A 16,708-nucleotide genomic window follows, 5' to 3' on the forward strand; every position below is an offset into this window, starting at 1 on the left:
TATAGGTAGGACTTCTCTACAACATCCCTGTAGGCCTTCTCTATGTACCTGTCTCCCTCAGCTCCTCCAGGTTTGCTACTCTAGCCTCAAGAGAATGGACTCGTTCTCTGAGAGCTAGGAGCTCTTTACATCGAGCACACACATATAAGCTCTCATCAACTGGAAGATAATCATACATGTGACACTCATTGCAAAAGACTGGATAGCACCCCTCTCGCTGCTGGACTGCTGTCTGAATCTTAGTATTATAGAGTTCTTTAATTAAAAGGTAGTAGGGATATTAGATGACTATAAAGAGCCTCAAGATAATACAGTATAATGTGTAATTTATTTAGTGTTTACTTCTCAGAAACTAATTAAATGTAGTTAAAACTAATGAAAGTGTAGTTAAAACTCTAATGAAAACACTCCTATTGTTATCCTAATTAAAATAATGACTATATATGAAGAGTTGTGCTAGGGTTGGTGGGAGCTGGGGAAGGAGGCGGGAATGAAGACTGAGCTAGTTCCTGCCTGTGCCTGTTAGAGGCTATCTGTTAATGCTGTGATACAAAGTTCAAGTTTTAAAACTAGGGGGAAAAGGGTTTGGAGACTAGTTGATATAGTTTGCTTTTTCTTTTTTTTTATTCTTCCTATCAGTAACCTTCAATTTCTCATTTAAACCCCAATCCAAGTTCCCAAAGCACAGAGCAAAATAATGTTCTCTTACCAGAGAAATGTCCTCTTCTCTCAGAACTTCTCAGAAAGAAAGTTATGTGGGACATTTCTTCTCTATATAGTTTTGATTCTAAGGGGACTTCAAACAAACCCATTAATGTTCCGTTTGTTTCATTCACTTTTCATTGTTACTTATTCACCATCTTTATTTATTTATTTATTTATTTATTTATTTATTTATTTATTTTAGAGTTTTGATGTCAGATCTTTACAAAGCTCCTATTGTACTGATGCATTCCTTTTTATTGTTATAAGAACCCCTGAGGAAGGCTTGTATGCTGAAACACAGCTTGTGTTGGGTCCTTCACTGATTTCAGGTGGACAGTAGTACACTCCTATCACTATCCTTTTCTTCTTTACACATGGAATGTCTATCCATAAGGATGCCATGATGATTTGTGTCTTGCAGAATTTTTAGTATATTCTATTCAAGGTCCTTCTTAATATGTAATGCTACCCCTCCACCAATTCGGTCCACCCTTTCACTGTGAAATAATTTATACCCTGGTATGACAGTGTTCCATTGATTATCTTCCTTCTACCAGGTCTCAGAGATGCCTTTTACATCCAATTTTTCATTTAATGCAACATATTCTCCCATCTTATTTCTCAGTCTTCTGGTATATGCGTATAGACATCAAAACACTCCACTCTATTCTCAACCATTCTGATCACTCCCGATGTTACAATCCCGATATCTGACAATCTAAAAATTCTAGGAGTAACGTTGGACAACCATCTGACTCTGGAATCTCACGCAAAAACAATAACGAAAAAGATGTTCAACATGATGTGGGTACTGAAAAGAGTAAAACCATTCCTCCCTCAAAAAGCTTTCTGCAACTTGGTACAATCCACAGTACTCACCCACACCGACTACTGCAATAGCATCTTCATTGGTTGCACTGCCCAAATCCTGAAAAAACTCCAAACCGCCCAAAACACGGCAGCCAGGCTAATTTTTGGTAAATCACGAATTGAAAGTGCAACACCACTCCGCAAAAAATTACACTGGCTCCCCATCAAAGAGTGAATAAACTTCAAAATACACACACTGATCCACAAGATCCTCCATGGAGAATCTCCAAGCTACATGACCAAACTAATTGACCTCCCAGACAGGAACAGGACCAAATCCTCCCGAACATATCTCAATCTTCACCTTCCTAATTGCAGTGGCCTCAAATACAAAACCTACTACGCTTCCAACTTTTCTGTGATAGGTTGGAATGCCATACCAAGACACATCAGAACAACCAACGAACTTCTACCCTTCCGAAAGCTGTTGAAAACATACCTCTTCAAACGAGCCTATTTGAATGAACCAACTTAATCTAAGTACCCAAACTACATCACTAATCCAAACCACTAACACTATCCACACCTTACCTTGCCCCCATATCCCTTCATCTTCTCATTCTCTTTACAACTTATTTCTGTAATTTGATGTATCCATACATTGTGTTATCTCTGTTAGACATTGTTCCCATTTATTGTAAGCCGCACTGAACCTGCTATTGAGCGGGAAAGAGCGGGGTATAAATGCTACAAATAAATTTCAAAGAATTTTTGTTTCTATTTTCAACTTGCTCAGCAGTTGACAATGATAATTTGCAATCTTGAACATCTGTCTGCTCTTTATTTGAAGACAGCTGGTCTAGTGTGTTCTCTACTGCAACCTTGCTATCAGGATTTCCTATCCTCCCTTTTTAGTGATATCTTTTAAAGATACCTTGTTCCGAACCATGCGCTTTTGAGCAGCTGTTGACCTTCCCTTAGTTAACAGTTGAAAAGCTGCTCTATCTCCTTTTTAAATGTTGATGCCAGCAGCCTGGTTCCACCCTGGTTAAGGTGGAGCCCTGTGTTCTGGAATAGGCTTCCTGTGGCTGTTAGCTGTGCTTTATACTGACACTATAGTAACTGTAAGAAAACCCCCTTAAATAATCGTTGTAGAAGAAAGATGGTAATAATATCTCTAGAAATTATTAGTGAGCCCACCTGTAGTGTATTGTCCAATTCTGAGTCATACCTCCAAAAGGATATATCTAGATTGCAGGCCATCACAAACCCTATGAAATAAGATCTAAAAATGTATAATCTTTAGATAAAGGATTTGAAAGGTTCTAATTCCCCTGAAGTACAATTAATGAGCCTTTCTCAGATAGATCTCTAGTAGAAGGGGGTTATAGAGTTTGAAATGAGTAGACTCTAGTATAGTTTAAGAATTTCTTCACCAAAAAGGATGATGAATATTTCAGGTGGAGGTGGTAGAGGCACAAACAAAGCATGGACTAAATAAATAGAGACATCTTGGAAAGGAAATGAATGTCAACTGTATTACAACAGGAGGGACTGTGGGCAAACTATATTTGTTTATTTTATTTAATTTATGATATTTGTATCCCACATTATCTTGAACAAGCTCAGGTTCAATGTGTTTTGCGTTCAGGAAAAACATCAAAAATAGGTGGGACTTATGGGTCTTATTTGCCATCATAGTCTGTTTGGGCTTTATTATTAAGATATTCAAGAAATGAAAACAAAACAAAACATTGATCGACTTTCTTTTTCAAATTAGAGAAAGGTTGGTAGTTCCTGAGCACATTAACATGATGAAAGCAAAGCAGGAGCAGAAACTGATGGAGGAAGAGAAACTCAAGGCAGAGAGAGATTCTGCCCTCCAGAATTGTAAAGCTTTGGAGTCTCAAGTAGAGCAGCTCAACGTAGATTTTCAGGTGTGTGAAAGCGGAGTGGGAGGAGGCAGAGAATGCTAATAGTGTATTATAATGGGATATTGTCTCCAAATTGGTTAATTTTGTGCATACCGTGACAAACAAATCTCGCTTTTATGCCAGGGCATGTTTAAGACAGGGGTTCTCAACATAGTCTTTGGGATTAGAGAATGATACGGGGACAGGTAACCGTGGGGCTGGAGACAGATCCCACGAGGATGGGGATAGGGCCTGTAGTTTGTCCCCGTGTCATTTTCTACTTTGAAGCCTGTTAATGAACTGGACTGTTATTTATGTTTGAGTGATGCAGATGACAATATTTTGATTTTTTTTTTTTAAAACAAGCAAACATGCTGGCCAACATGCTGACGACAACTAGCAAAATTTGCATGGGGGATCCTCTACATTCCTGCAACTAGCACATCTTCTATTGCAGGAAGGACTGTGGAAGACGAGAGCTGGACTGAATCCTGAGTTTGTTGATGACTTATTCATCCACAGATTAAAAAATCATAGCAGTGCTTCATAGAGCATATTTCTCCCCAGCTAGGGCATACAGAATGGGTTGTATTTTGTACCCCTGGACGTTTTAACAGGGTGAATTAGGATTCCTTGGGGTAGTAGAAGTAAGCTATTGTTGGGGTTGGAACTGAAGGTAGAGGGTTATTATAGTTGCTCGTTATTTTCCATTTGTGATTTATAAACACCAGTTGCACAGCATATTGTTCCTTTTTGTATTTTAATACAAAATCATAAGTGTTTGAGGCTTCTGCAGATGAGAACAGAGCCTACCAGGATGGAGACAGAACCCGTGGGGACAAAGTTGTATTTGGGACACAACAAGCCAGTCTGGTTTTCAAGGTATCGCCAATGAAGATGCATATGAGAAATTTGCTTACAAAAGTAGCAATGCTTACAAATTTGTCATGCATTTTCATTGTGGATATCCTGAAAACCTGACTGGATGGGTGTGTCCCAAACACTGGGATGAGAATCCCTGGTTTAAGATTGTCTGTCTCAGTCTGATTCTTTCCTGGTTGATGATTCCTAATGTGTAACCTTGCGTCATGTAGCTATAACTTGGGTTCCTTTTCCTTATGTGCATCATTTTGCATTTGGTCACATTAAATTTTAATCTGCCACGATCAAGCTCCCCCCCCCCCCCCCCCCCCCCACCGATTTTGGAAGAATAAACCAAGGGACTTTAGTGATCCTGAGAGAGGCAAAGCTTGTGAATGAATGGAACACAGAATGGAACTTAGTCACACCCATTAATCATGATTTTTCATTTGAGGTGACCGCTTCCTTTCTAAAAATATTACCAAACTCTTCTCCTTGCTGTCAAGGATTTGTATATTGTTTTCACCTTGTCCTTAGACTTTCTGCTACCTTCTTCTCTCACATCTCCTAAATGGCTATACATCCATCCTGTAATATATGCAAAATTACATTAACTCACGATCTGTTTCCACATGAAGCTTCTACTCGCTTACTGTACATGTGCCTTCTCTCTGTAGTTCCTCATTATCTCCCTCTCATCTCCCCTTACGTATCTCCAGGTTACTTGGTTACTGGGCAAAATGCTCCAGTCTGCGCTGTATACCTGGAAGAGTCTCCCAGGCTTGGTGAATCATGCCCCTCTGGCCATATATAAATTCCATCCAAAACACCATTTGATTGAGGCTGCCTTTTAGTTTTAAACTCTGGCTGCCAGTGACTGTAGGCTTGTTGATTTTAACCATGCCAACTCTAAAAAGGCATAGAGGAGTCTAGCGTCTATGGAATGTCAGTTTACTGGTTAGATAAGATGGGGCCATACTGGTCTTTGCCATTATTTACTATGGGGCTTTTTTACTAAGAGGCTGTAAGCCCAACGCGGGCTTAATGCTCACCATTCCGGAGCTACCTCCGGGCTACCACAGGAGCCCAGCAGTAGTTCTAGCCCCCAGCATGTGCCATTTCTGGAGGTACAGAAATATTTTCTATTTTTGTAGCACCGGTGCTTACCTGGCAGTAATCAGTTAGCGCGGGAGCCCTTACCTACCTAAATGGGTGGTAGTAAATGCAACCCTTTTAAATGGCTGCGGTAAGTGGTTCAATTCCACATGGCCATTTTTTTTCAATGAAAAAAATCCAGCCTTTTATCTGCTGTGGTAAAAGGGGGCCTCAGCGCGTGTCAAAAACTTGGGCTGATCCTAACGCAGGCCCCCTTTTACTGCAGCTTTGTAGAAGGACCCCTGTGTTACTCAGTTACTAATTTCTGGAGGTTTCTTATTCATGCTATCTGTGTCTTGATTAGATTAGAGGTCTCATGGAGCAGGGATTGTGTGTGTGGTTAGTGTTAGTAATAATGTAGGGATCTCAGAGCTTTTCCTTTGAAACAACTGAGAGGTGCTGAATTAGTCTGGAGAAGCAGAAATGTGCAGTTAGGAACATAGAAACATGACGTCAGATAAGCGCCATATGGCCCATCCAACCTGCCCATCCTCAGTGTCCACTAACTCCTCCTTTTCCTAAGAGATCCCACGTGTCTGTCCCTCGCCACCCTTTCCGTGAAAGAGTATTTTGTTAGATTTGTCCTAAGCCTATTTCCTCTTAACTTCATCTTATGAAGTAAATTACAAAGGGCAGGAGGGCTTGAGACATTTTATCAGGTAAATATGAACACATGTTTTAGTGCTGAAATTCTGCATATGTTCGTGGTTTAAAGGGAGGGGGGGAAGACGCGGGGTAGTGTATAAAACAAATTTATTTATTTATTTGTTACATTTGTATCCCACATTTTCCCAAAATATTTGCAGGCTCAATGTGGCTTACATAATACCGTGAAGGCATTTGCCAATTCCGGTACGGGATTAGTACAAAATGTTGTATTGGGATAGGGAAGATAAGATTCAATCAAGTTCGGTTGAGTTAAAAGGGTTTGTCAATGTCCAATACCATCTTTAATAGTGAAGTGTTGCAGGGTTGAGTCACTTAAGTTGGGTCATTTGGATATGCCTTTCCGAATAGGTGAGTCTTTAATAATTTCCTGAATTTTAGGTGTCATAAGTTGTTTTCACTACTTGTGGCAATGCGTTCCACAGGTGCGTGCCTATGTAAGAGAAGTTGGACGCATGGGTTGTCTTGTATTTTAGTCCTTTGCAATTTGGGTAGTGGAGATTCAGGTAAGACCGTGATGAACTGGTACTATTTCTGATTGGGAGATTGATTAGGTCAATCATGTAACTTGGACTTCACCATAGATAATCCTGTGTTACTTGGAGCTATATTTTGCCATTTCTGTAAGGTACACCAACATAACTTTTTCCCTCTAAACCTGTAATTGCAATTTTTGTTAGAATAAAATAAAATCGGTTACCTTTTGTGAGTAGTACTTTACAGTAAATTTTTATTGTTAATGCAGAAAAAAAGGGAAGCCTCTGAAGAAATGGTTCAAAATTTAGAAAGAAGTCTGGAGTCATCTGTAAGCAACAAACTAAGAGATTTATCTACTAAGATTGAGTTATTGAGAAAAGTCAGGTATGAAACATCAACATGGAATACCTTAGAGTTGTTGAAATCTGCGACCTGGCTTTTGTGTGAAAAATGTTTTAAATGATTTTGTCCTTAAAATAAATTATACTTAAATAAATACAAATAAAAATGAGTTATGACATTTATATCCCACATTAGCCTAAGTAGAACTCAGGTTCAATGTGACTTACATAACTAGAAAAGCATGAACATGTTCAAAATATATTAAACAGAAAGTGAAATATATCATATAATGTTAGACCAGTAAAACAAGTTAGTAACAGATGTAATTAAATACTTAGTGATTTAAGCTAGATAATTGAAATATGGAAGAAAAAGGTAAAGGCTAGTATTAACTGGGATAGACAGTAGTGGGAGGTGGGATGAAGCAAAAATTAATGCCATGAGTTTATTTGAGAAGAGTGCTTATTTCCTTAAAGGTTAGATTGAAGAAGTGAGTTTTCAATAGACTTCAGAATAACAATCATAGGTGCGTTTGATGGTTTTATGTAAGGAGTTCCAAATTTTAGTTCATTGATATGAAAAGTTAGCAGTATGAATTGTTTGCTTTCTTACAATTCGGGAAATGTAGGATAACATAAATGTAGGATAAGATATTCTCTAGATAATTTAGAGGCATTATGTGAGGGTAATTCAGTAAGGTTGTTCATGTATATTGGGGCTGAATCATACAAAATTTTGGGAATGAAGGTACATAGTTTGAATGATATTCTGTCTTTTATTGGCAGCCAATGCAAATCGTACAGAAGGGGGATTGCTTTGGAGAAGCGTGGCAGTCTGAATTTGAGACATGCGGCAGTGATATATCCAGTGCTTTTTTTTCTGCCAGTACGCGCTGGTACAGCGTACCGGCACCTTTTTTTTTTTTTAACCTAGGGCCAGCTCACTTGCCCACCCTTGGCTCCCCGACAGCCCTGCTTTCTGTTCCTGTCGTCCCGTGACGTGTTTAAATCTTTTATTTTTTTTACCTGAAGTTGCAGCGCCGGCATTACTGAAAGGACCAGGCTCGCCTCCTCCAGCCTTCCCTTTCCTCTCGGTGTCCCGCCCTCACGGAAACAGGAAACAACATCAGACAAAGGCGGGACACTGAGAGGGAAGGGAAGGCTGGAGGAGGTGAGCCTGGTGCTTTCACTAACGCCACTGCCGCCGCTGCAACTTCAGGTAAAAAAAAAATAGATTTAAACGTGTCGCGGGGCAGCAGGAACAGAAAGTAGGGCTGTTGGGGAGCTAAGGGCGGGCAGGTAGGGCTGGGGTTGATACTGGAACTCGACGGGCAGGTGAAGGCTGGGGCGAGTTACTGGACATGGAGTGGAGGATAGGGGGCAAAGGAGACTCGTTGGACATGAAGGGGAGAGAGGAGAAATCGCTGGACATAGATGGGAGGGGAGGGGAGGGCAGAGGAGAATTGCTGGACATGGTTGGGAGGGAAGGATAGGGGCAAATGAGAATCGCTGGACATAGATGGGAGGGGAGAGCAGAGTTGCTGGACGTGGATAGATGGAAGGAAGGGCAGGAGAAATGCTGGACATGGATGGAGGAGAGGGAAGACAGAAATGAGATGCACATGGATGGAGGGGAGACAGAAGAAATGCTGGACGTGGAGGGCAGGGAAGAGAGGAGGAATGTTGGAGGGAAGGAGATGCGTATGGAGGGGAAGGAAGAGGAGAAATACTGGACATGGATGGAGGGGAAGGAAGACAAAGGAAGTAGATGCACATGGATTGAGTGGAGGGGGAGAGGAGAAATGCTGGACATGGATGGAGGGGAGGGAAGACAGGAGGAGATGCACATGGATTTAGGGGAGAGGAGAAATTTCTGGACATGGAGGGGAGAGAGTTGAAATGCTGGACATGGAGGGGAGGGAAGAGAGAGGAAGTGAGATGAACATGGATGGAGGGGAGGAAAGAGGAGAAATGCTGGACATGGATGAAGGGGGAGGAAAAATGCTGGACGTCGATGGAAAGAGGAAGGAGATGCATACTGACGAGATGAAGGAAAAGAGGAGAAAAACTGCACATGGATGAATACAATAAGCAAAAGCTGGATCCACTCTATACCTCCTCCTGTCAAGTCTGCGGAGGACCCAGCTTTTACCTATGGATGTAGGGCAAGAAATGAAGAAGAAAGGAGGAAAGGAAAGAAAGAAATGGAAAGGAAGCCCTGGAAACAGAGTTAAGGGAACAGATAGAGACTGGGACCGACATGATCATAAAAACAAAGTCACCGGACAACAAAGGTGGAAAAAATCATTTTGTTTTCATTTTTAGTGTTTGGAAGCTGTCCAATTTGAGAATTTATATCTGCTGTCTTATTTTGCACTGGGTATACTAGAGCTGTAACAGCTTATAGAAATTATTTATAATGAAAAAAAAATCACAGGTTATTTTTTTTTTTCTCCTATACTGGTATAGTATTTTCAATGATACTGCTTATATGTGCCATGGCTGGTATAAGGGGTGTGGCTACCATAGGGGCGGAGCCATAGATAGTGACCCCACCCATAATGAGTACCGGTACCTTTTTTCCTACCAAAAAAGCACTGGATATATCTGTTCTATATCTCGTTTCTGGATTGGTGATGCATTGCCGTGTATTCTAAAGTCATATTTAGATTTATTTTGTTAGCTGTGTACAGAAGTTTTAGAGTAAAGTGTGTTTTCTAGATATTGTGGCTTTGGAAGGCAGCTTTCAGAGTCGAGTCTATTACCCAAGTAAAATGATGTCATAGAAAATTCCCCTCCTAAAAATATAATTACGTTTGTGGCTTCTGCAGCATGAGTACTTTTGGGAACAAGAAAACACAGTGCTGCTTACCTGTAATGAGTGGTTTCTGTAGTCTGCAGTATTGAGTCAGGCAAACAAGTGGGTGACATCTGACGGCATCTGGAGAGAGCCATTCTCCAAGAGCTCAAAACGTAGTATATATAATCCTTATTTAAAATACTTCTAACCCACTGTATCGAATGTCATGGTGGCTGACAAATAACAATTGCAGTAGCAAATAATAACAAATAAGTTATGAACCCTAATCATGGCACACAATAATATGTCTATACCATCCCAGTAGCTTATAGTAAAGACCTGACAAATCCGCAAGAATAACATTTATCAGGTATCATCTTCAACAGAATTTCACAACCACAATTAAAACACAATAAGATTCAGCATCCAGTAGAAACTACTTGCAGCCAAAGGCTTATATAAGTAGGCTTTGAGTTTCTTCTGAAAGACAATGTATGCATCAATCATGGTCAACTCTTCTGGCAATAGATTTCACCCAAGCAAAGCTGGCATTGAAAAGGCCTCAGTGTCTGGTCTCAACAAAATGTATTTAACAGATGGAACATGTTAAAGTTGATTACCCTCTGACTGCAGGGAACATTAACGATCTATACATTTTCAAAACGTTTATGTAATATTAAGGGGACTTCTCCATACAACACCCAGTGTATCAGTGTTAATACGTTTTATCCACTGTAGCATTGGCAGCCATTTTAGTGAATACAGTCATGGGATTATATGATCATAATGTAATTGCAATGAACAAATTGACAGTGGTGTTTTGCACAAGTTATAATGCCCATATTGATTTTTTGGTAACCTTCCAAAAAAAGAAATTGCTGTGCAGTGGTCTCCTCAGCTTCTCAGTAAATTCCAAAGATGAAAAGATTTCACACAACTCTCAGGGAGGTAGTAGGGATCGTGACTTATCCCACTATCAATGGAAAATACCTGTTAAGGAAGCAATATATTACTTTCTCCGAGGACAAGCAGGCCTATTTATTTTCACAAGTGGGTAATACAGGCCGCTCTGCCCGGTCCGGGTTTTATGACAAGCATAAGAAGAGCTTTGTGGAGCGCAAGACATGCTCCACCACGCTTGCGCGAGTGCCTTCCTGCCTGCCGCGCAAATGCGGTCACCTTTTTTACCATGGTGAGGAGAGTAACATAGTAAATGACGGCAGATAAAGACTTGAATGGGCCATCCAGTCTGCCCAACAAGATAAACTCATTTTACATGGTATGTGATACTTTATATGTATACCCGAGTTTGATTTGTTCCTGCCATTCTCAGAGCATAGAGAGGGTGTAGATTTTTCACCATCTCGACACTTGCTCAGTCCAAGAATTTCTTTTGTGCCTCCGGCGTATTTTTCTTCACCCTTTTGGTGGTCCTTCCATTGTGGAGCTTTGTTTTACTTTTTCCTTAATTTTCTTAGATTTTTTTTTTTTTTTGCACCAAATTTTAAGTTTCCTTAATTTTTTGTCACCACATGGCTATTTTTGGACCTTGGGTTCACTCCCTGTTTTTCTCTGGTGCCTCGTCCCTTTTTACGGCACCATCTCGTCTTTTAATATAGCCGACAAAGTTTTTCCGTCTATGTCCACTAAAGTGCCCAGTATGTTCAAGTGCTGTACCTGGTGCAATCGGATGATATCTGGAACAGATGTCCATTCTTGGTGTTTCCAGCCAGTGTTTAGGGCCTGACCATAGCCCTGCAAACTGCATCCTTTGTCTTTGCATGAAGAAAAGGACCCAACTTTCCAGAGATGCTAAATGCGAGAAACATTTTGGAGCCGGTTCCTTGACATCATCATGTAGGTCGGAGATGTCTGCATTGACGTTGAGCATCGCACCGGCATCATGAGTATCGGTAAGCATGGCTGCTGTTAGACCTGCAGACACTGGGAGCAGTAGTGGATCGAGTGGGTCTTCACCTGTCTCAAGGCCTACTGCTGTGCAGAGCCCCCCCCCCCCCCCCCCCCCCCCCCGGAACCGTCCATCATCGGACCCAACCCCGAGGCGACGTGAAGATTCAATGTCATTCTCGGCACATCGATTCCCCCCCCCCCCCCCCCCCCCACTTTGACGCATGGTGCTGGGAGTTCCGGGGCATCGAGGGATTCGGCACCTGAGAAGCATCTCTGCTGGGAGGACCAATCTCCCTCCATACAGGAGGTACCGATACAGTATTCTACCAGCAGCCAGCAGCTAGCTCCGTTATCTACCCCGACAGTCCTGCAACCTGTCTTTCAACCAGAGCCGTAGCTTTTCCTGATGTCGGCCCTCGATGAGCTCATCCAGGCCTTGCTTCCTGAACTGCTTGATGACCTTATGCAACGGTGTGCATTGGCACCGGAGGTGATTGCATCTGCTCTGCCTCCCGTTGCTTCCTTGCATGGCCATCAGTCTGCAGTGCGGACCCGGTGTCGACTGCCACCCAAACCGGGACCCACTTGACGTCGGTGGAGGAAGTTTCAACAGAGTTGAGATGGGAACTGACTCGATGCCATTCTCGAGGACATGACTCCTCTGCATCAAGGCAGGCTCGGTCTCAACCTTCCCATAGAGAGGTTTTGACTGACACCAATGAGGAGCGCTCACGGGTGTCAGAGGAAGGTCTCAGGTAATTCTCCTCAGACGAGTCCTATGGGATACTCTCTAGCCCTCCCCCCTCCCCCTGAAAGGAGAAAGTCTCCCCTGGAGAGCCTTTCATTTCCATCTTTTGTAAAGGAAATGGCTGGTGCCAGTCCATTTTCTTTAGAAGTGGAGGACGTGCCCTGGGCTAAAGATGCTCGAGGTCCTGGACTACACGTCTCCTCCTAGAGAGGCTTTGACTGGCACTCTCCACAAGGTACTCCAAGACGTCCTCGTTAGGAATTGGTAGTCCTCTCTGTCGGTCCCAGTACTGCCCAAGAAGATCGATTCCATGTACTGGATCCATAGCACACCTGGATTTGATAAGCCTCAGTTGCCTCACAATTCCATGGTGGTGGAATCTGCTCTCATAAGAGTCAGGAGTTACAGGAACTGTCTTGGCGCCCCCAGATAGAGAAGCTAGAACCCTGGATTCTTTTGGGAGAAAGAGGTTCCAGGCCTCAATGCTTATCTCCCAAATACAATCCTACCAGCTCTTCATGAGTGTCTACTTGCGAAACTCGTTGCGCAAGTTGTCGGCTGAGATGTTCCCTCTGGAGCAGGCCGAATCACTTTGCCAGTTGGTGAAGCAGCAGAAGGCGTGTCAAATGTACTTGGCTAGGGGCACATGACACTTTTAACGTGGCATCCAGGATCTCTAACCAAAGTATAGCAATGCTTAGACTCTCATGGTTGCGTGTTTCTGACTTAGAACATTCTGTTCAGCAGAGGTGGGGGATAACCTTTTTGCAGAGAAAGTTGAGGAGGTCACAGAACAAATAATTAAACAAAACAAAACCATACTGATACCATCTCTTCTCTCTTCCACTGGGCACCTTCTGCATCTACCTCCTCAGTTAGGACTTTTGGCAAGCCAAGGAGGAGTCCCTATTACTAACAGAGGCGTAGGTACAACCCCTTGGCTCGCCAGCCTGCTCAGGCTCAACACCAGGGTGCTTGTTCATATCAGCAGTGTGCATCTAAGTCCTCTGCTGCTCCCCAGGCAAAGCAAGGGAGAAGCTTTTGACTAGCCCCCAGCAAAGCATAACCGCAGTAAAAGTGTCTGTCCCGGGCGACTTGCCCGTCGGGGGGAGGCTGACTTTTTTTCAAGAAAGATGGCCCCTTATAACCTCCTACTGGTGGGTTCTTCAAATAGTACATCTCAGATACACACTCAATTGGTATCTGAAATCTCCAAATTGCCCACCAAGAACTCTCTCGTTCAACTCTTAGCACAGGCAGGTGCTTGCAGAGGAACTCTCAGCCTTTCTGAAGGCCCATGCGGTCGAACCCATTCCACCAGGGGAGGAAGGGCAGGGATTCTATTCCAGGTACTTCCTTGTGCAAAAGAAAATGGGGGCAGGATGCATACCATCCTAACGTATCGGTCCTCAACAGATTCCTAGTCTGAGAAAAGTTCAGGATGGTTTCTCCTGGGCACTCTTCTCCCAGTGATTCAGGAAAATGATTAGTTATGCTTTCTGGACTTAAAGGATGCATATACTTGCATCCCAATACTTCCAACCCACACGAAGTATCTTCGATTTCGACTGGGAACATATCACTTCATTACCATGTGTTGCCTTTTGGCCTCGTGTCAGCTCCCAGGGTCTTCACCAAATCTCTAGCAATAGTTGCTGCATCGCTACACAGACTGGGAGTCCATGTGTTACCATATTGCAACGATTGGCTGGTAAGGAGCACCTCTCCGGACGGTGCTCAGGAATCCATGTGGAGGACTATTCGGGTGCTCGAGCTATTAAGGTTTGTTTTAAACTACACCGTGTTCCATCTTCGCCCTGTCCAGCGATTGGAGTTCATGGGAGCCCTGCTTGATATATCAGGTTCAAACCTTCCTTCTGGAGATGAGATCGGACGCTTGTCACACTCGCTTCCAGGATTCGAGCCTCTGAGCGGGTCACAGCTCGGCAGATGTTGAAATTGTTGGGCCACATGGCTTCCACAGTGTACGTTACACACATGACATAGTAACATATTAACATAGTAAATGACGGCAGATAAAGACCTGTGTGGTCCATCCAGTCTGCCCAACAAGGTACATCCTCAAATAAGATCAGCTCGATGGACCCTGGCTTCTCAGTGGTGTCAGACCACAGGGAGCCTGGAAGATGTCATTCAAGTGTCCCCAGAGCTTGTACGCTCCCTTCAGTGGTGGACCATTTGATCCAGTTTGACTCTGGGACTACTGTTCCAAATTCCTCAGCCACCAAAGGTGCTGACGACTGATGCATCTCTCCTGGGCTGGGCGGGCCCATGTAGATGGACTCTACACCCAAGAAATGAATCTTCAGATCAATCTTCTGGAGCACCGGGTGATCTGAAACACTCTAAATGCTTTCAGAGATCGGTTATCTCATCAAATTGTGCTCATCAAAACAGACATTTCAGGTCATGTGTTACACCAACAAGCAGAGGTCACCAGATCATGCCCTCTGTGTCAGGAGTCCATCTGGATGTGGCATTGGGCTCGCAAGCTTGGCAAGTTGCTTAAAGCCACTTATCTGGCAGGCAAAAACAACACCCTAGCCGACAGATTGAGCAGGATAATGCAACCACACGAGTGGTCTCTTAATATGGACATAGCCCGCAAGATCTTCGAGCATAGGGCGCACCCTGTGTGGATCTCTTTGCCACTCAGATTAATCACAGGGTCCTTTAGTTCTGTTCCAGGCTTCAGGCATACGACAGACTAGCATCGGATTCCTTCTTCCTCAGCGGGGGGGGGGGGGGGGGGGGGGGGGGCAGGTCTTCTCTATGCATATCCTCCCATACCTCTAGTGGTGAAAGACTTTGTTGAAACGAGCAAGACTACAGAATAATGATTTTGATTGTACTGTACTGTCTGTGGCAGATATGGTTCCCTCTACTGGGAGTTATCTTCTGAAGAACCATGGAGATTGGAGTGTTTTCCAGCCCTCATCATGCAGAACGAGGGGTCTCTTCTCTATCCCAACCTCCAGCTCTTGGCTGTTACAGCTTGGATGTTGAGAGCTTAGAATTTGCTTCTTCTTTCGGAGGGTGTCTCCCGGGTCTTACTGGCTTCCAGGAAAGACTCCACTAAGAGGTGCCCTTCTTTCAAATGGAGGAGGTTTGCTGTCTGGTGTGAGAGCAAGGCCCTAGATCCTCTTGCTTGCCCTACACAGACTCTGCTTGAGTACTTTCTACACCTATCAGAATCTGGTTCGAGACCAACGCTGTAAGGGTTCACCTTAGTGCAATTAGTGATTATCAAAGTGTAGAGGGTAAGCCCATCTTTGGACAGCCTCTAGTTGTTCGCTTCATGAGAAGTTTGCTTTTGTCAAAGCTCCCTGTCAAACCTCCACTTGTGTCATGGGTCCTCAGTGTAGTTCTCACCCGGCTGATGAAAGCTCCTTTTGAGCCACTGAATTTCTGCCATCTGAAGTACTTGACCTGGAAAGTCATTTTCTTGGTGGCTGTTACTTCAGTTCGTAGGGTCAATGAGCTTCAGGTCTTAGTGGTGGATGCACCTTATACTAAGTTTCAGCACAACAGAGTAGTCCTCCGCACGCACCCTAAGTTCCTGCTGAAAGTGGTATCAGAGTTCATCTAAACCAGTTGATTGTCTTGCCTGACCTCATGCCCATCCTGGCAAAAGCACTTTTCATACCTTGGATTGCAAGAGAGCATTGGCCTACTACATGGAGTGGACCATGCCCCACAGACCACCTAACTTTTTATTTCTTTTGATCCCAACAGGATGGGGGTCGCCATTGGGAAATGCACTGTTTCTAATTGACTAGCAGATTGCATTTCCTTCACTTATGCCCAGACTGGGCTGGCCCTAGAGGGTCATGTCACAGTTAACAATGTCGGAGCCATGGCTGCGTCGGTAGCCCACTTGATGTCGGTCTCCATTGAATAAATTTGCAAGGCTGTGACATGGTCTTCAGTCCTCACATTCACATCACACTACTGCTTTAAGCAGGATACCCAACGTGACAGTCTGTTCTGTCAACAGGTAGGCTGAAGTCAGGCACACATGTAGATAGTCTCCAAGCTGAGGGCTGTTAGTCTTAAATTGTCATAGTCTTTTGAACAGCCTGAACAGTCAAGTGCAAAAGATGTTAGCGTTTAAGGACTGATTGACTAGATCTGATTGAGCAAAGGTACTGTGCTGTGAGTTTGCTTGGATCAAGCAATAATGTGCAATGAAAGTATGAAGAGAACCATGTAGCTGCTTTGCAAATTGTATGCAGTGGAGCAGTCTTCAGGAGGGCTAGCGTGGCTGCAGTAGGCCTAATATGAGATTTTGAGGTTGAAG

At 43.4% G+C, this 16,708-nt stretch overlaps 1 protein-coding gene across 7 annotated transcripts in view; it reads left to right on the forward strand.

The window, feature by feature from the left end:
- STK31 (serine/threonine kinase 31) overlaps window positions 1–16,708 on the forward strand; it is a 330,310-nt gene that overhangs the window by 133,156 nt on the left and 180,446 nt on the right. For all 7 annotated transcript variants that reach the window (XM_030201926.1, XM_030201936.1, XM_030201906.1 and 4 more), the window contains 2 exons: window positions 3,296–3,452; window positions 6,856–6,971. In XM_030201926.1, coding sequence (XP_030057786.1) covers window positions 3,296–3,452; window positions 6,856–6,971 — 273 coding nt within the window. The remainder of the gene's footprint in view (window positions 1–3,295; window positions 3,453–6,855; window positions 6,972–16,708) is intronic.

Source organism: Microcaecilia unicolor, chromosome 1 (genome assembly GCF_901765095.1).
Source record: "Microcaecilia unicolor chromosome 1, aMicUni1.1, whole genome shotgun sequence".
Taxonomy (NCBI): domain Eukaryota; kingdom Metazoa; phylum Chordata; class Amphibia; order Gymnophiona; family Siphonopidae; genus Microcaecilia; species Microcaecilia unicolor.